Below are 21,039 nucleotides of genomic sequence, written 5' to 3'. Positions count from 1 at the left end.
TATACTAATATAATGACAGCGTCATCACCGATGGACCAACAAGAGTTGTGAAACGCGCGCGTACAGGTCGGTCCTTTACACAATCCAAAGTGAAACTGTGACAAGCTCGTGCCAAAACACCCGTGAAACTGAAGGAACAGGAGAATACCTCCTTCAAAATAAGAGCGCTGCCAAACAGCTCATGGGGTCTGGTGTTTTCAGGTAAAGATTGTTTCTCCTTTGGTTTGGGGCTAAGAGCAAACTGCTGCTCTGGGCTGCTGACAGTTTGTTGCGTCACCTTTTATGTGCGTTTACCTTTAAGGGAGAGTATTTCTACTCGCATGACTGTCTCTTCTCCTGAGAATAACGCTGAGCATTAAAATCGGTGCGCTTTTACTTTAGAAGCACAGCGGAAGTTGCCTGCTGTGGGATCTGTGCAGTTAACGCGCACGGTCACGAGCCCTGTGAGAGGTGCAGAGAGAGAGACAGACAGCTATAAGCTCTTCCAGAGCAGAGACGCCCCCACAGCGCGTGGACTCTTGAAGGATCAGAGCTGATCTTGTCCAGACGCGCTCCCGGGGCCCAGGTGATGGTCCGCACTGCGCTTATGCCAGACCTGCTCCACTGACCGGCTCCATTCTCTCATTCACTCTGAAAAAGTCCTGTCCTTGTCCAGCGGGTGGACGGCGTTGGGCACATGGTGACGCACGGACCAGAGAGGGATTTGGCTTGAGAGAAACGCGCTCCAAGCGCTTTTTAAGGACCCTTATTAGTTTGTTTTCGGATTACAATAAGTGGAGTACCTCTGTGTCGGACCGTGCAAACAGGATGGCGCAAAGGGTAGGTGTTTGATGCAAATAGGTTATGCCGTGCCAAAAAGGGACGTGCGTCTTTCTTGAATCTGTAGCCTATTTGAGTGTGGCTTTATAAAACCAGGCGGCCTGGGGTCATTTACCAACTGTTTCACAGAATGGGCCTCTGCAGACGCACTTCAGATTCATTAGGCAATATTTTTCTTGTCAGTTCTGTTCCTAAACAAATTTGGACCTACAGTTGTACTTCTCATTTGTTCTTTATGTTTTAAGTTAAGGTCAAATTGGCTTCTTAAAACAATTATGTTGCAAATAGATCATCAACTACAGAGAGAAAAATAATTATATGTAAAAGTTTTAGTTTTGCGCTTTTTACTGAAAATGCTAAAATGGCACCAAATAAGTCAGAGCAACGTCATGTGAATAAAGTTACTGTTAATCCTAATGAAATTATTTTTGAATAGCATAATACTTTAATAAGCCGACAAATTCTGGAAGATATGACAAACGAATTAAAGGCCTAAAATCAATTCACTGTTGACAGCTCCTGGCCTTCTGCTGTAAAAGACATACGCTCTAAAATATGCAGCTCCCTTTTCATTTTGTGTGAAATTAGGCTTGAATAAAATCTAATTGAAAAAAATAAATAATTAAAAATAAAAGGTGGGTTGCTGTGACTTTCTTCTAAAAAGCGGTGATGTGCTGAGAATTGTGTTTTGTAATGACAAGTGCACGTGACAGGCTACAATTAAACCACCTTTTGGGGAGAAAAGGACAAACAATAACTGCATGATGAGCTCCTCTCCATAATAAGAAAAGGAGTACACTTTCAGCATTAAACGACTGAATTATCCAAAATCTTAATCCACTGAGTTTAAAAAAAAAGAAGTCGCGCATGTTGCAGCGGCCTGATTTTTTCTGCCTGTGTATGAAGAAAGATTAATAAAAAAAAATAGGCTACACTTATGTTCAGTAAAAAAAGGGAAAGGTGTTAAAATACAAATCGAGTTCCGTAGGTTAAATGTTGTTTTGGAGCTAAGTTTAAACTCATCCATCCAGTGTCTTATTTGACCCTTTATGATTCAATTACATACTAAAATATAACCTGTGTATGTGGGGGTAAAACTCAAAATTATCTCTTATAAATAATATCCTAATTAATACTCACTCAGACAGTTTATTGTTGCTGATCTCCTGTATTGATCCGTGCATTCCTTCAGTACGATGAACTGGCACATTACGGAGGAGCCATGGACGGTGTCGGCGTGCCCACGTCCATGTACGGAGACCCTCACGCGCCCCGGCCGCTGCCCCAGGTGCACCACCTGAACCACGGGCCCCCTCCTCACCCCACGCAGCACTACGGAGCCCACGCGCCGCACAACATCCTGCCCGGAAGCATGGGCAGCGCCGTGAGCGACGCACTCAAGAGGGACAAGGACCACATCTACGGGTGCGCACACACAAAACAGACCAGTGTTAGTGTTAAAAATGTTTGAACCTACCTTGAGTGTAGTTTTGTGTCTGCCAGTTAGGTTTACATTTTGAACACTGCAGAAATTTGCTTTAAAAGTTGCTCTTGTTTAAAGTAGAACAATCTTTCGGTCTTATTAATAAACGTGGCTCGTGTTGCGTTCACAGACACCCGTTATTTCCGCTGTTGGCGCTGGTCTTTGAGAAGTGCGAGCTGGCCACGTGCACACCGCGTGAGCCCGGGGTGGCGGGAGGTGACGTTTGCTCCTCGGACTCTTTCAACGAGGACATCGCGGTGTTCGCCAAACAGGTGAGACCACAGCGCGCGCGTTCAGCCACGGCGCGCGACTCAGGCCAGTGCCAACCGAGCTGAGCGAGGCCTGAAGGTCCATGATACTGATTCAAGAGGGCAGCATCAGTCAGAAACTACTCCTTTAAATAATTTCTGGGGTCTTTCTTAAAACTGTTTTGTGGTAGAGTATGTATGCCGTTAAATGATTTCATACAATCACAACAAAAAATGCACGGATTTTCTAAAGTGAGCAGTTATTTGCAATCAAAAGGCCTGCTGGCTAAGTTTGCTAATTAGAAAGAGGAGCTGCATTTTAACAATTTTAACAGTTTAAGATGGCTGAAGTGAACTGTTGCATAAATAATTCTAAATATTAAATGGAAATGATCTTCTTTCAGATTCGTGCAGAAAAGCCTCTATTTTCATCAAACCCAGAACTGGATAATCTGGTAAGAATTTTACAATAAATTGACTGTGTTTTGAATATTTTTTTGTCTTGAATCATCATTGTAGTTTTGTGCTTGCAGATGATTCAAGCTATTCAGGTGCTACGCTTCCACCTGCTGGAGCTTGAGAAGGTGCCACATACAGACGACATTTTCTTTGTGTAAATCTGAATGAATGAATGAAGTACTAAGGTGCTCTGTGGTGTGTTCAGGTGCATGAGCTGTGTGATAACTTCTGCCACCGCTACATCAGCTGTCTCAAAGGGAAGATGCCCATCGACCTGGTCATCGAGGACCGGGACATGTGCAAGTCCGATTTCGATGAGCTGTCGGGCTCCTCCACAAACCTGGCCGACCATGTGAGTCCCTTCTCTTCTCACAACCTTATCTGTGTGAATACGGCTCTGCTGTCTCCAGAACCAGGATGGGCATCTGAAGGAAAAACTTACCAAATCACTGTTCAATTGATCTGTTTCAACAACCCTGAGAGAACGAAGCCTGCTTAAAAAGTATTTAGTTAACAGCATTGGGAAGATTACTTTGAAATTGTGTTTAGCTGCGTAATATTGAATTAAATGTATTCTGTTACATGGCCCAATATGTAGTGTATTCGGAATACTTACATTATTTTATTGTAGTAAAAGCCGGAAGGATAAGCTGCGAAATGTCTTCAGTCCTACAACTTTTTGTCCAGTTGACAGATTTAACTTCGGCTTTTACTATGGATCAGACCTGGACGACTGAGGGATTACACAGACATTATTACTAACATACATTAAAATGGATTTATGTTTGTTGTAATCTGTCACAATTAGAGAAAAAATGCATTTACAACTAGAGATGTGTTTTCATCATCAAGTACCATAATCCATTCCTTTGGCATTAGGAAAATAACTAATTCAGAATGCCAAATGAAAGTCACTACTTCCTGAATAGTTACTCCAAATGAGTGTTTTATACATATTTGTGGTACATGTATTAGTTACTTCATTAGCTGTTGATCCATAGACCATATATCCATTACACACACTGTTCATAGTGTGACATAGTAAATGGGAGAAGACTGTGCGAGTGTATTGATGGTGTTGATTCCAGGCGTGCTGCTGCAGCTGTTTGCGCTCTGGCCTCTTTGTTTGGTTGCGTCCTGCTGGGCTCTTTACACAGACACTTCCTATTTTTAGCTTTTACAAAGAAATGCATGCAAGTCCAGTGAACATGTTTGTGTTTACTTTAGCTGATGAGCAGCTGACACAGGGGCTGGACATAGGAGCGTTTAAGCGATACAAGATAACTTTATTTTACAGCTGCAACAAACAATTATTTTACTAGTCGACTCGTCAGCCATTATTTTTTTTAATCAGGCAACAGGACAAACAATTATTTCTATTTTAAGTTTTGATTTTCAAAACGCAATTTTAACCAAAACAGATTAAAATGTGACAATTGAATATTTATGAATGAAGTGTGTTATGAGTGAAAATCAGAAACAGTTTATTCTTTGTTTTAAAAAAAAGTTTTAGAGTCTGTACAGTCCAGATTATGATTATCAAAATACGACTACTATTATTTTGTAAAGTCGACGAGTCACAATTAGTCGATGAATCGTTGTAGCTCTACTTTATTTCACTTTATTTGGCTTAAAAGTCTGTGATTAAAGTCGTGTGATTGAGTAGAAGTCAGTCAGTTTTAGGTTAAGATTAGTTTTGATCTGCCTATTTAAAGAAACATCTAAATAAATTCTTACTTTTTGAACAGTACAGAAATTATCTTGACCGCCAGCATTTACATTTATTACAGAATCATTAGTGTTATTACAAAGTTACACAAATCTGGTTGTAAATAATAATATGTTTGTGAGAAGATTCACCTGCTTATCGATGTGCAGAGTTGGGGTCCCTCCAGCCCTATAGAAACTTAAACCAAAGTGGTAAGATTAAGAAGTACACAGTAGCAGTACATTTTAAGAGTTTACAGTGTGTAACGGGCAACATGCGGATTGTGTCCTGCAGTGCTTAGAGCAGTGTGTTGTTAATTGGGTGTCAACAGATGGGAGCCCTTCATTAGCTTGATAAACATGGAAACACATGGCGGCCCTTTGAGTGTGTGTATGTGTGCATATATATGTGTGTGTGTGAGCAGTGTAATCAGTGTAAGAAGGGCCCATTCATTGAGGCTTTGTGCGCGCGGCTTGTTGTCATCTGCTGAGCTCTTCACTGACGGCCATCCGGTGAACAGCTGACACCGAGCACCTCAAGAGGCTGTGTACTCAGAGCTCAGCCAGGCTCAGGGGCCGGGCCCTTGCAGTATAAGTACAGGCACCGCTCAGGGGCCACAGCAGAACGGACGACTGACTCAGGCAAGACAGAAAGGAGCTCTGTGGACTTCTAGCATAAGACCAGCTACATCATGGTAATGTCTGAAGGGAGCGAGACTTTTTAAAGATTTAAACACTTTATTTTACCTGTACGGAAATTTGTCCTGTGCATTTGACCCATGTTTCAATGTTACTGGGGCGGACTGTCAGGACCAGGAAGTGACCACTCTGCAGTGCCCAAAGACCCATCTCCAGATTTTGAGCTTATGTTGGTCAGGGCTACCTTAGCTGGAGAATTGTACCTAAAATATAGTTGATATAGGTGCTTTATTTGGGCTAAACTAACTTTTTACTTTATTTTGTTTTATTTGTAAAAGTTTAGTTTCATACCACATGTTCTTATAGCACATGTTTTTATATAGATTGTTTAATTCATTTGTGGGCAAGATAGTGCTGTAAACCTTTTGTTGATGGGGAAATCTTTAGCTCTTGTTGTTGTGATGTTGTTTGTCATTATTCAGTTTTATGTTGTGCCACTTCACCTCAGCAAAATTATAGTTTGTGAATTTTGTTAACTTTGTTCTGATGTTTGAGTTTTCAGTTTTTATTATTTTGACCAGTTTCCTCCCTTATATACGTGAGTAGTTTTTACTTTAAATCTTTAAGTTGTCCTTTCTGATGTTCTATCTTCTGTCTTGTCTCCTGGTGTGTGACCCCTCCTGACCCCTCAGAACCCCGCCTCTTGGAGAGACCTGGACGACGCCCACTCCACTCCTTCGGTGGGGACCCCAGGACCCTCCAGTGGGGGCCACGTGTCACAGAGCGGGGACAACACCAGTGACCTGGGTAAGAAAGTCTTCTCCATATCAAAGGCCTGACACTGGGGTGACCTCTCAGGGCTGCGGGGGCCCCATCTAATCTCATCACACAGACTGGGATAAACACTTTCCTGCATGGTGATAAGCAAAGGCCCGCCCACTAAGCAGCGCCATTTATCTTAATGAGGTCCATTATGAGGAAGGTGGAGATGTCATCAGAAGTTACCTCTAAGTTGGGCCTGATTTTGTTTTAGTGGTTTTTGACTTTTTTTAATTAGCTGTTTTTGACTTGGCCCTTGTGGATCTTACATTATTGTGGGTTTTTCCCCTTTTAAAAGACCAAGGTTACATTTGGTTTAATTTTGGGGTGACATTACTAAAACAGCACTGGGTACATTTAAAATCAGATAACCAGAGTAATCACATAATGCCATTTTTAGACCTGAGTTTTGGTACATGACCATTGATCATTAAAAACACATAGTGGCACATGTCGGTTAATTACTGGAGTTTTAGAGCAACTGTTGTATTTGGTCAGCAAAGTACAATACATTTTAAAATAACTCTTTCAGTCTTTAATATTTCCTTTTTCATTTTTGTCTTTGCTCTTTTTGGCATAATTGTCCTTGTCAAAATCTACACAGGTGTGAACACTGAGAAAGATGATAACTGTTTGCAGGACATTTCAATAATCAGATAATGATCATATTTTTGTGTAAACTACTGTTGTGACTTTGTCTTTGCCCCTTGAGCACACAGCTGTTAGTATAAGCACAATCAATTGAGTACATTAGTGTTCAAAATTACCCTTTCAACTATAACACCCTCACTATAACGTCAGAGGTGCTGGCTGAGGCCCTGTCAGTGTGTTGTGTCCGGGCTGTTGGAGTTTCCGATGTGCTAATTGGAGCCTATCACAGTTTTACGGCTTGTTTTTGTTTTCGTGCCCCATGGCTGCAGTAAAAATAGAAGAGACTTTAAAGTAACTTTCCCCGGTGCCCATCAGGCTTCAGTGAGCAGCACAACAATGAGAGGATGCTCCCACAGACAAGAACTGCTCATTTTTCAACTCCCGTTTGGAGTCTAGATTGAACTGAAATTTCTTATTTTTTGTTTCCTTTTGTTTTGCTTTTTGCTTTTATGATTCTACGATTGTATGTGATTACAGTTATCGAGTACCTGAGTAATATTGACATCCCTACAACATAATTCGACTTCTGTATCTGTCCTGTAAAATTGAAATAATTCAACTTGTTTCTTTGGTGTTTGATCAGATAGAAGCTTGAATATCTTGCGTTTACTGGCCCGTCCCTCTGGCCTTTTGACCCGCTGTAGAATGTGGGTGGATGGGGGTGTGCAGTGCCCCCCATAGAGATAGAGAAGATAGAGAAACAATGGCTTCCCGCTCCCGAGGCAGCGAGATTTTTATGTGCAACTTTAGGCACTTTGGTGACCAGTGTGCCACCGAGAAAGAAGATAATTGTGTTTTAGACATTGGATTTGACTATGCTGTGATAAGAGTGTGACAATGAGGAGATATAATGTGCTGTTTACATCACTTAAAAGGCTGTAATATGAGTGACTGTTGTGCTCGTCTATGGAGTGAGTTAGTCCAAGAGGAAGCCCCTACAGTGTGTTGCTGTGAACTTGGCCCCTGGTCTAATCACGCTATTCCATTGTGGTCCCTGTGTGGGATGTTCTATGGCCCCTGGGTGATGCTCTTGATCCCTGGATCATGTTTGATGGCCCCTCTGTTGTGTTTCAAGGCCCCTGGGTGATATTCTGTTGCCCTGTGTGTAGTGCTCTGGCCCCTGTGTGATATTCCATGGCCCCTGTATGTAGTGCTCTGGCCCCTCTGTGATGCACTGTGCCCCCTGTGTGATGTGCTGTAGGGCCTTTGATAGTGCGCTCCCCCAGAGTGGGAGTGTGGATGGCAGCTAAGGGCCCGATATCCCTGGAATGCTGGAATGGGGTTCTGGAAATGTCCATCACAAAGACCACAGCAGGACAAAGGAACCAAAAGATCCTGTGGGGGACCCCAGGACACTGCTGAGAGGAGGAGTGAGGACAGGAAGTCTGTGTGAACCAAAGCCTACTCGTGCAGAGATATTTCAGATATTGCAAATGTACCAAATGTAAATACTGTAGAAAAAACATAAGTTTGAGCTCTGGTTGGTCTTAACAGTTAGAATATAATTCAAAAAACAGTGTCATGTAGTATTATTGTTATAAACATACACACACTTTGTAGAACAAGCTGACAGCACCACATTGTAACAGCTCACAGCTCAAAGCCCGTGCCACACAGTCCTCCTGCTTCATTATGTTAATGTGGAGGTAGATTTGGACCAAAAGTCATTTAACTGTGACCGCTGCTCAGAGCTGCTGGTCCTTAGATTTTCTCTATGTGAGCAGAGTAATGATGGGGTGGGGGCCACACGGTGACAGTGCTAATGGATGAGGGGCCCCTGAGATGGTTAGGCCAACCACACTGGCTCTGCATCACTGATGAGGGACTGTGGGTAATCAGTTCAGCTAGCTGCTAATGGACATGTTAACATGACCAACAAACCACCTAGAAAACCAACAGACAATCAGAGATGATCACTGCGGCTGGCACAGTGTGTCCCACAGGCCCAGTGCAAAAGACCACGATCACAGCCACCATTACACTTATTACACCTATTATATCTGACCACAACTTTCTACAGTGTACTGAACTGAACTGAAGCCCAGAACTTAAACCACTCACACATTTATTGCAAGGACTGATGATAGAGTTACTGCAATATTGTAATAATTTGAGTGTTGAGCTTTTTTCAATCCAAAAATATAAACAAGTATACAATTGCTCATACATAGAAACCATGATCAAAAGTTGAACAGAAATAGAAAAAAAGCATGTTTACATATTTCCAACGGTTGTGAAAGTTATAAGTGAGTAGATAAATATTGACATGGCCCTGTACACACATATACTCATGCATGTCTGTTGGACAAAGGCTGAGTGCTTAAGAGCTGCTTTAGAGGAAGCCTTCCTCATGTCTTCAGGAGCTGTTTTTCTCTGAGCTTCTCAGAGTAGCCTCGGGCCAATCCTGCAGTAGTGTTCCCTCTGGTACTCCCCCCTCCCCAACCCTCCACCCTCCGCCGACACTGGCACGAGGGGGGCTGAGCGCGCTGTGTCACACTCCACACAGACAGCCGCACTGCCCGCCAACAGTCACAAAGCATTAGTGTAGAGAACGTGTGCCCCGCGGCCGCTTTCAGCAGCCACGCACTCAGGGCCTTCTCTATGTGTGTATATATGTGTGTGTATGTGTGTTTGTGTCTATGCACGTGTGTATATGTGTGTGTATATGTATATATGTGTGCTTTTATATGTGTGTGTGGAGGGGTACCTGGCAATTATGTTCTCTGTTTCTGTTTTATACTTTAGGTGTATGCTTTCATGTTTTCCCAGTATGTCAACATATTAATAGTACTGCACTTAAAGTTACAACATTGTACAGATGAAACAGCAGGACTGGCCAAACTTGTGCCAGTGTCAGCTGAGCAGTGGTCTTCCTTTATACCTGAGTACACTTTGTTTTACACAGTGTTAGTTTTGGACAGAGGGCAGAGCCTGTCCCATCAGCCCTGCACACACCCGTTTGGACTCCCATGCACCCTCAGTGCTGGCCCCAGAGCATGCCCTTGTATTGTCCGTGTTCATTAACTGAAATATTTATGCATGAATATGGCTCATATAGGCACGTATGATTGATGCATCTCCAAAAACAAAAAGACATGCTAGGCCAATCTTAAGAAAAGTAGGGTTGCTGCCCCCGGGGGAGGAGTCTCTCAGATGCATTATTCACATGCCCTCCAGGCAGGCTTTCAAGGCTCCTCTGCCCCGAGGGCCAGAAAAATAACCACCACTGTTAAAAGTAAATCATCTCGGCTGATACACAATTAATGCGTCCGAGGAGTGCCCTGTGTTGGAGGCTGTTAGCTGGCAGCAGCGGAAGTCTCAGCTTAAAGGCGGCCTCCTGCCCGGGCCAGCCCACTCCCCGCCGAAATCAAACACCGCTCTGCTAATGGGAGCAGCTCCAGCCCACAGACAAGAGCAGAGAGAGGAGCTGAGCACAGGGGAACGCACTGAGCTTTCATCAGTGACCCACCCCCAAACAACCACCAAACCCTGCTCCATTTTGAGACGCCAGGAAAAAAGACTAAATATAATGTTCAAACATATTCTGATATTTGGAGTCACATTTTTAGTTATTTGAACACTGTCGACTTTGTAACTATTTTCAAATTTTACACGCAAGTTTCAATTGGTTTGTTTTCATTTTAGCTTTATAACACCATAATGAAAGGGATGAAGTCATTAAGAAAAATCAATATTGAATTCAAAGTTATTTGAATTATTGCATCAGAAATCAGAAAGACTGGATAAAACTAATTGTCTTGCATCTTTGTAGCAATAAAATCTGTTCCACCTTTAGTTTACACCTACATAACCTGTAAGGCACAAGGGTGTGATATACTTTTGCAGTTTCAGTCTTCTCCACTTTTACTAAACTTTTAGACAAACATTGATTTAAAAATATCAATAAAACTCTTATCCACAGAAGAAGACTGTTGTTTGTGTTGTAGCCTGACAGAGGCTCCACTAACAGGTGCGTGCATCATCCTCTGGCCTATCCCTTTGCTCTGTCTCTGATTAGCTTCTTGTCCACAGAGCATTAGTGGTGTTTCAGAAGTGGGCCACATATAGCGCAGGGCCAGTGCGGTTGGAACATCATTATTTTATGTAAGGCTCTGACTCGCCTCTCATTAGCCCACGTCAAACTGGAGGCGTACATTGGATTAATAGCAGTGTTTTTATTGCGCTGGCACTCCACAGCCTCCTGTTCATTAACCAGTGTCCACAGAGTCACATGGAGGTGAGAGCCACACTATCTGGGTTTGTCCTTTCAGGGCACATCAAGAGCGGCTAGCATCACTTCACTGTTCTGCAGACTGCACAGCGAAAGGGGATAGAGGAATACAGAAGAGCAAGTTAGCTGGAGTTAGAATGGTGCTTTGGGTAGTTGTGATTAGGTTACAGTTTTTTTTTATATATACTTACTTGATTTCAGTTTATGTTTGCAGCATTCACGCAAAATGATCCATGGGTTACTACTATATACTATTTAACTCTTCTGGATGAGGAGTCCGTCACCTTCTCATAGTGTTATTGCTCATTTTATTGCTTTGTGTCAAATGTTCCATAATATGACATTAAATTTATTCAATTACAGGTGTTTTAACTACTACTGTCCATGAAAAATAACACAGCGCACCATTAAAGTAGAATCAGAACTACTTTGGTACAAATATCTAACTAGGAGCAATGATAATAAGATGTACTAAATTATAAATGGCTTTATAAATGGCTTTTTTATACTGAAATTAATATACTAGTTCAAGTCATTTTAACTAATGTACATATTCTTCTATGTTGTTCAGGAGATGGTCTGGACAACAGTTTGGCATCGCCCGGAACAGGAGACGAGGACGACCAGGACAAAAAGAGGCAAAAGAAACGAGGCATCTTCCCCAAAGTGGCCACCAACATCATGAGGGCGTGGCTCTTCCAGCACCTAACGGTAAGACCCCACTCCCCAGTATGAGGCCGTACAGCAGGGACATGGCATTGTCAAGGATAGAGCTTCAGCAACTAATCAACCAAGTGATTGTCAAAAATGTTATTTCTTGCAGGGGTTCTTAGAAAATAGGTCCAAACTAGATTATGAAAGTTTTAGCAAAGGAATTGCATGTTAATTATATAATGTATTTTATAACTGTTATTACGGTTCAGGTATAATATGTTATAGGAGAATGATGTGGGGGTCATGAACATATCCATGGATAATACAAGGGTCGCTGGTAGAGAATGTCAGGAACCACTGCTCTACAGCACAACTTACACTAATATAGGTCAGATCATTCTGAAACTATCCAGGAAAGTTCCAATGTTGCTCTTTTCTGTAATTTATTCAGTATCAAGACCTGATCAAATGAGTATTTAATACTAGTTTTGACTCTAGTGTCAGTATTGATTATTGCTCTGGGTATCGTGTTTTTAAACAGGCAGTGTGCTGAGTGAAGATTTGGAATGATAAAATAAAAATGTCTTCCTTCACTGTCTTTCAGTAGTGATCTAAAGAGCTTTTTGTACTATGTGAGTAAATTCTTTTGAAAATGATTAGAAGAGTAGCAAATGGTGTGATGTTGCCGCACTCTCCATCAGCTGTCACTCACACTGAATTAAACCTCTAACCACAGAATACAGGCAAAAGCGAGGATTCCTCAACTGTGTTCAATCACAAACACATGTAAAATGGGCTCCTAAAGTGATTGTAATTGGTATTTTCTCAAAAACCTTTAGTACACCTCTTTACCCCTCTTTCTCCTCCCTCAGCTGTCCTAACTCTTGTCCCCAGTTTTGTTAACACTGCTTTGAATCGGGCTAATCCTTTCCTTTTACAATCGGCACCTTTAGATTCTTGTCATAAAGGAGGATCATTGAATTATCCCCTCTGCGTTCCCAGCTCTTTCAGCTCTCGTTACTGAAGCACAAGTGGTGAAGCTGGCAGGATGCGTTTGTGAAAAGTGTGCGAGCGTGTTTTGGCCCTGAAAGCCCCCTTTGCAGCAGTATCCATGTATTCATCTGGACTAGAGGAGGGGATAAAAGTTTGTTTGTCACTCTGGTATTAAGCTGGAAGGCTTTTGTCACTGGTCCTAAAGAGCTTCAGAGGATGTGCATGTGAAGGTGCAGCTGGACAGGCCTGTGAGAACCATTAGCCTGTTAGAGGATTGTAAGAGTTTGTTAACCTTTACTCCATCATGTAAACATTTGGAAAGGATTATAACGTTGTGGAAGTGGCAGCGATCTGATCATTATTATTATTATTATCAGTCAGAATCAGTGTAATTAATAAAATCTTACATAATTTACTAGACCTGGAGCTCAGTATTTATCGTGTATACATTTTCTTTGCAATAATGGGGGAGTTTTTGTTATTTTTGTTGTAATATGATAAGATTTGGGTCGATCCAGCTCTATTGCTTTTGTGTCAGTGGCGTGAAGTATTTTCAATATTATCGTTTATCGTGATATTCCTCAGTAGCGATATATCGTGCTTCAAACTGTGTTGTCATGACAGCCCTACTCACAACTTGTTTAATAATCGATTATTGTTACTTGGACCACACACAAACTCTAAGACGTGCCATGTGCTGGGAGTTGAGTTAGCACTTAGCAGTAAGCAGTACAAGAAGAGTACATATTTTTATCTCTATATGTTTTAGGATTTATAATTAGATCATATTTAGGAAAAACCTAAAAAAAAATTGCATGAATATACCTTCTATTGAGGTTCAAGTGCTGCAAAGTGCAAAAAGGTGAATGGAATGCAAAACTACCCAAAAATGTTTGAAATATCACACAGTATTATCAGTTTTTTGGGGGCATTTGCAGCTTTTTAAATTATAGGCAATATAAATTATAGTCTTGTATCTCTTCAAAACTATAATTTGGATGGTATTTGAATATTTCCTCTTCCATTTTATAAGTTTGATCCTGGTTTAATTTGTTATGCATCATAGTTTTATCACACACCCTTTAGAATATGATGATAAATAGAACACTTTGTACAGCTCATAGCAGAAAAATAAAAATAAAATAGATAAACATTACTTCTTCATCCCAGGTTGAGATGTTTAGGAGGAGTTGAGATGGCGCTCTTACCTGTTGTAGCGTATCATTTGTGCTACACAGATTTCGTGTAGTTCTCAGGGCCAAATCAGTGCAATAGTGACACATGTGTGAGAGCAGTTTAAATGAAGTGTTTGGAAGCTCATCCATCACCCCGGCCCATACCACATTCTGCTGCTGTGACAGGGGGAGAATAGAACCGCGGCCCTGGACCCTGCTCTCTGTCTACAGGTCATCTCTGTCTGCCATCTGCCACCACACACACATACACACACACAGAGGGGAGGGCCCCTGCACTGCCCTCACCGCGGCCCCCAACAATAGAAGCCATTGTCCTTCTTTGTACCCCACCAGATAATTTGTCAAGCAATGTCAAATAATGTCAAATACTGTCACAATGCCACGTGCTTTTGGCCCTGAGAGTGAGGGGCCAATCCGTGGTTATCTTCTGTTGTAGAGTGCCAGCACTGGCCCCGGAGAGGAGAAGGAGCCATTTTAGGAAACATTTAAACAACAATGGTTTAACGAAAATGGATGAATTAAAATTAAATTAACTCTCTTATCAAAACTACAGAGAGGTTTTTGGTTATAAACTATTGCTTTACTATGGTTTTACAAATTCAATGTGTCTAAATAACTTGTTTGAAAGTTCTAAAGAAACTTTTCTAAAAAAAAAAGTGCTGTAACTGATTTTTACTGTCTTAAAATGTGAAAAACATTTGGAAGTTAGAAGAAGTTAGTAAAGTAAAACAGTTTGCAGTGGTCCAAAAATATTCCTCACTTACTTTGTGAATTCAGAGCATCCTAATTATTCACCACTAGGACTTTATAAGCACAAGCACATTTCACAACTCTCAGAGACCAATGCAGAGTTTTGCAGTGACGATAAATCGAACAACAACTAGCACGCTTGATCTAGTCCTGATTATCGTAAATAAAATGCTTTCTAATTTGATGCAGACAGTACACAGCAGACTTATTTTGACCTTAAGATCTGCTTACACAATATATCTGTACTGGGGCAAGACAAGATCTTGTTCAAATACTTGGGGAAAAATCATGTGCAGGGTCTTTAAACATGTCTGCAGATGTCTTAACCTTTTGTTCTCTCTTTTGTCCCTCTCCAGCACCCATACCCCTCTGAGGAACAGAAGAAGCAGCTTGCACAAGACACAGGACTCACTATTCTACAAGTCAATAATTGGTATGCTCCAACAATATTCTTTATGACAACATCTGTCAACTGTCCACTATTGACTTCTGTGTTTTGTGCTATAAACAAAAATAAATAATCATTGTGTGATAATTGAAAATGACATAGATCCAGTGTATTCATCAGAGCAGAGATATTGATCAACACTTTACCTTTATCAATGCCTCAGGCCATTTCATTGATGGACTGACTCTCGAGACACTTGGATCAGTTGACAGAGGAGTTTGAATAATTGCTAATGAAATAACCCTTGTATTGTTTTCTCTTTTATAAAACGTTCAATAGAAAAAAAACATTTTTTTTGTCCTCTGCAGGTTCATCAATGCCAGGAGAAGAATAGTGCAGCCAATGATTGACCAGTCCAACAGAGCAGGTATGCTTATAGACAAAAGGGACATAATAATTATAAAACTGGTATTTTACCTCTACAATGACTCTGATAAGTCTTAAGAGCTATAATTACTAGTCATGTAGTGTTCAGAAAAAGGAGAAAGGAGACACGGAGGATCATGGTCTATGTAGTTTTTTGCTTTGTGGTAGGGCTTAGCTTACAAATCAAATACATTTTAACAACAGTATTTCTTCTATCTGCACAAACTTTATATGAAACACACCCATTTTAATCAGCAAATCAGTGAGTATGTCAAATGTATTGCATAAACACCAAGCAACAAGATTATAAAATAAAAATAAAAAAAAGAAAAGAAAAAAACATGGTGAAATAGCAGTCCACGATATTGTTACTGTATCACTTAATTAGAATCACAACATTTTAGTATTTTAGCACACCCCTACTGTGTAGCATCTTGCTGCAACATACCAATACATGTAGGAATAGGAACTTGCTATTTGACAAAAAAATCCACATTATTTTGAGACTTGATATGGGATTTTGCAATATCATCATTATTGTAAAATCCCTTATGCATACCCTTATATGTTTTAGTTGATTACTTATTTATTATTTTATATTTTTTATCTCTCTCAGTGAGCCAGGGCACAGCATACAGCCCCGATGGACAGCCAATGGGCGGCTTTGTCCTGGACGGTCAGCAGCACATGGGCCTGCGACACGGAGGTACACCTGATGAATACTTTTAAACCTGTTTATAAAGTATACAGAGTTTTCCTGTGGGTGCTGTGTGGAGACTCACCCCTAACCCTCTGTGCCACCTTCACAGGGCCTATGGGTGGCATGGGGATGAACATGGGCATGGACGGACAGTGGCACTACATGTAGAGCTACGAGGCAGAGGCAAGCCTGACAACAGGGTAACAACGTAAGTACACACTCTAGATCACAAATCACTCAAGCTCTGTAGACGAAACAGCTGAAATATGTAGCACTGAAGCTAAACCTCCTAGTAAATCCAAAAAACAAATCAGTGACCAAGTGTTTTTACTGCACTGAATAGTTACTGTAAAAATGGGGAAATTATTGTCTCAAGGCATCGCTAGAGCAAATTTAAAGTACACAGAATAGCCTATTAGTGATTATAATTTGTTTTAAAAGATACTTTTACTAAGCTTTAGGGTAGGATCAAATTAGCCATTAAATTGTATGAGATCAATGAGATATGGTTATGAGGTCAGGACAGAGACATTGGGACAGAGTTATGACATCGGGATTGGGTTATGACATCGGGATAGGGTTATGACATCGGGATAGGGTTACTGACAGATATAAAATGTCTGTTGATAGTTAGGTAGATCGGTAGATAGGATAGAGGCTTTCTGGTGCAATTAGCATTACGGTCACTGATATAAATGGTTACAGAGTAGTTTTTCCAATTGGATCTTTCTCATAAGAACACCATTCAGTGCCCCCCACTAGAGATTGTGAAATTAATTACCAGTAAATTATATATGATTTGAAAACAGCCAGTACAAATGTATATCAGACCTGTGTAGCCATGTAACATGTAGTCGCCGACTAGCAATAAAATGCTTGTGGTGGACAATAACTGAGAATATGTTCCTCAATAAATAATTATGGTGTAATAATAGTTTTATGACACAGTATAAAACAGTAACATAATTCATTCATGAGGGTAATTATAACTCACTGGTCTGAAATCTGTGGTGGGGCTCATTTATCATAATCAAATCAGAAAATATATGTGCATGAAAACGATCACAATTAGCCAATCACAAGGACTACATTTATTAAGTTATGTATTTGTTGATTATAGTGTACAAAACGTCCAATATAAAGAAATGTATTTTAAATATAATCTACAATGGATAATTTATGAGTATAGCAGTTTATTTCAGTCTTCTCTCAAATGTTAATGGATTTGTTTAAGGTGGACACTATGAACTAAATCTTGAAATTTCACATTCTTAGTCCTAGTCGCACTAAAAATATTACAATTACATATTTTTTTCCCAAAACCTTGCATCCCTATAATCTGGATTGTAACCGATTTACAAAAACATTCTGTTAATATTCCCCAAAGTCTTCCGAGCCTCAGCACATCCATCTTATTCCCCCTCTCCCCCAAGTCTGATTAAGAACCAGGGTACACCCCCACACACCTCCCAACGTCTATTAGCCAGGGCCCGAGCTGACACTTCTCAAATCAAGATGTATGCGCTGCCGTGGGCGCACCAGCACACCAATAGTATTTAACAGGCACTCTCACTGCTCAATGAGGCACAGCGTAATGACACTTACCTTGATTAATAGAGCTCTTTATATGGAAATAGGAGCTGCTTCATTTTTTTTACCAGAGACAATTTTCACCATTACACCGTCCCCGTGTTTTCTCATTATCCCTGCAGCTTTGTTAACAGCATGCAAGCCAGACAGACGTCACGCTCTGAACCTGACCAAATCGTTTCGCAGTGTATGACCATTGACTACTTATAGTAATGGCTCCATGACTCTGGTGTTTTAGGGTGTGTTAATTTGATTCACAAGCATATGCTGACTGCAGCTGTAAATTTCCCCTGTGCAGAAAAAGGGAGTAAATGAGGATTTCACATGCACGATGAAGCCTGCACCATAACATTTGGACATTGTGGAATACTTGAGTGAGCACTGGTCCACCTCAGTCAATCTATGGAACGTACAGCATTTACTGGAGCTGTATGGGTTTGCATTGTATTATTTCGTTAATTCATAATGATTTCAAATTTGTAGTAATAAAAGTAATTTGTGAATTATGAAAAGTAGGAAAATGAAATTGTGTTTATGTATTTATTGCTAATGAAGCTACTGCACATCACATCAGGTTTGTGAAGTTGTAGTGTATTGTTTTGTATCCTGCTTTTATATATTTATGTAAAATTGTCACGGAGGAGCATAAGTGATGTAAGCTTGTGAGGGTGTGCGTTGGACAGAACCATAAGGAGGGTTCAAATTGGGCCTGGGAGAGATCACTAAATTGTTCAAACATGCATGGGTCACATCTAAAACCTCTTTGCATCCTGTTTAAAACCAGCCTTTAGAAATTACTTCAGTGCCCGATAACCATGCAGTTTATGATTCTAGAAAATGTGCTAATAAAAAATGAGTGCAACCCACCTTCCCACCCCCCTCTCTCTCTCCACCTTTCTTTCGCTCACTCTCCCTCCCTTCATCTGTCTTTGTCATTCTCTCTCTCTCAACTTCAAATACTGAAAAAACACTGTTCTGACCAATATAATTTGTCTTTTCCAGGTCTCCATGTTTGGCTCAGGGACCTTCCATCTTCCAGAAGTGGAGCTCCTCCCACCAGACCACACCTTCTACTCTGACCACGCCCATTTTGTGTGACTCCATCCCCCCGTACCTCGTTTGGAGCGGATCCTACACGCAGACTTTTAACGGATCTGTCCCGAGCTTGAACTAAACTGACTTTGTGCTGGGGAGAAGCTTTAACTTATTTATTTATTTGTCTTGACTGTGGATGGAATTCACAGTACAAAAAGACTAGGAGCTGTTGGAACATTTTTGTCCTGATCACGGCCCTCCTCACCAAGCTCCTCACACCAGTGTCTGCATGGGGGTCACATGGCACAAGAGAAGACACCCAAAAACAACCTTCTTCAGCCATTTTGACATTTTCACAAAGAGAAAATAATCCGCCATATATATGTACTTCTTTTTTTTATACAACACATTTTATAAAGTCCCATTGTGTTTGGAAATCACTATAGAGACATTTGTCCAGTCTCTCAGTGTCGCAGTGTCTGAAAATGTCGTCTTTGGATTTGAAATCAAGCTACAAGCTAATGTTTTGTGTTTTAAAAAGATCTTTATTTTGTCTTGGATTACCTGTACCCCTCGTCTCCCCTGGACCAATTCCCTCTGTATTATCAGCACTGTTTGGGGCACTCTAAAAGGCCAATTGGAAAACCACTGATGGCGGCAAGACATGGGATCTCATAAGCTTTCTTGACATATCTGGAGAGAAAAACGAATATGACTACCAACATTTTTCACAATATACCCTCCACCAACCCACAAAGTATTTACCAGTGCCCTGGGGTTCAATAGTAAAACCTAACTGTATTTTCAACCACTGCACCTCAGATGGAGAGGCACATAGTCTTATCCTGGACTAGAGGGGAGGGACACCGCAAATGCACTGACTCCAATGAACCTGCTGATGTTTGAGCTGGAACCATGTTTGTTTATTTGTTTGTTCATGCTCCTTGTGTCTAATCCAGTCTTTTGTTTCCTGCACATTGAATAATAATGTTTCATAAACTGTGTAATGAAGCAGAACTTGTATCAGGCGTGATTTTTGAAACACTGTGAACATTCAAAATCTGATTCTATTTTAAGACAAGTTTTGGCCTTCATTGTTATTTATTAACGAGCAAGAGATTATTTTTATTTTTTTTAAGCAACATTGGTCTATAATCTGGTCTATTAATACATAATGTGATCTTTTTGATCTGCTTTTTCACAATTTTTTATTGAGTAATTTCATGTTTTATTGAGTATTTTGTTATATTATGAATGAATATTTTGGTGAGATTAAAAACTGTTGTTTTTAATGTGTTTTTAATATTTTAACTACTACAACAACATTTTAGATTGCATTTGCAGACACAAGGGTGCAAGGCTATTTTCCCCCTTTTATTTTACTGAGTCATTTATTAGCAATTGTTTTTAATTAAACAAAATATTCAAGTCTTTTTTCCCTTTTTTCCACATAAAATTGTGTCTCTACTCACGTGTCTGTAACGTGCCCATGTCTTGTTGTGCATCATTTTATTTGTGTGGAAGCATTAATATTCCCTGTGCAGGAAGGATTCCATGTTTACAGACTGGTTTTGTTGTACAGTGTTTTTGAAGTGTATGTGAATAGTTTTGTAGTTCACCGACACTGCACTGAAATAAAGACTTTACATCTTACCCGGTGTCTACGTGATGCGCTCTAAATTCACTGATGGAGATTACGATTAAGAGTTTTACGCACCAAAAATATGTATGGATATATATTTATTCAGTCTTACAAAAATATAAATAGCAACTAAATAACATGGAGTAGTATAGAAAAAGCCCAGAAGAGACGAGAAATAATTAAACGCAAAACTCATCCATCACTGTCATCCACAGCGAGAAGAGGAACAACGTGCAAAAACCCCACAGTCTCATTCAATATTTACTATGGAAAAATAAGAAAATATTAAAGCAAAATATTTGAAGCCTGGAGGTTTTATAAATTCTGAAACAGAAATTCACATTTTGAAACGCCCATATTAGGCCCGTGTGTGAGACTGCACACCCGAATTTAATAATTTACGCCTTAGATTAATGCATTTTTTGCTAAATTCGTTTATTTGGTCATTTCTCCGGGTGCGTTATTTAAGAAATGATTCCCCGGTGCTGTGTGGCTGCTGTATTCCGGCCTACATGTTTGGACAGTGACCGCAGTGCGCTCGGAGTGCGCAGAGGACACACTGCGGCTGCGCTCAGGCCCGATCCGAGGCACGCGCCACAAACGCGTTCT

At 40.6% G+C, this 21,039-nt stretch overlaps 1 protein-coding gene across 1 annotated transcript; it reads left to right on the top strand.

Annotated features, from left to right (window-relative positions):
- Nucleotides 1-645: 645 nt before the first annotated feature.
- On the top strand, nt 646-19,204 carry meis2b (Meis homeobox 2b). The gene is made up of 13 exons (XM_033990915.2): nt 646-819; nt 2,012-2,244; nt 2,433-2,574; nt 2,955-3,005; nt 3,084-3,134; nt 3,215-3,361; nt 6,048-6,162; nt 11,628-11,767; nt 15,006-15,082; nt 15,406-15,464; nt 16,080-16,169; nt 16,273-16,371; nt 18,756-19,204. Exons 1-12 carry the CDS (start codon nt 808-810, stop codon nt 16,329-16,331), a joined length of 1,176 nt encoding a protein of 391 aa, XP_033846806.1. The 5' UTR covers nt 646-807; the 3' UTR covers nt 16,332-16,371; nt 18,756-19,204.
- Nucleotides 19,205-21,039: the final 1,835 nt, after the last annotated feature.

Source organism: Periophthalmus magnuspinnatus, chromosome 24 (assembly GCF_009829125.3).
Source record: "Periophthalmus magnuspinnatus isolate fPerMag1 chromosome 24, fPerMag1.2.pri, whole genome shotgun sequence".
Lineage (NCBI taxonomy): Eukaryota > Metazoa > Chordata > Actinopteri > Gobiiformes > Gobiidae > Periophthalmus > Periophthalmus magnuspinnatus.
The sequence above is the reverse complement of the archived record's forward strand: the minus strand, read 5'-3'. Positions and strand labels throughout refer to the sequence as shown.

Coding starts and splice junctions, on each gene's coding strand:
- meis2b (XM_033990915.2), top strand. Junction 15,465..16,079: donor TGACCAGTCCAACAGAGCAG/GTATGCTTATAG, acceptor TATCTCTCTCAG/TGAGCCAGGGCACAGCATAC. Junction 16,170..16,272: donor CATGGGCCTGCGACACGGAG/GTACACCTGATG, acceptor CCACCTTCACAG/GGCCTATGGGTGGCATGGGG.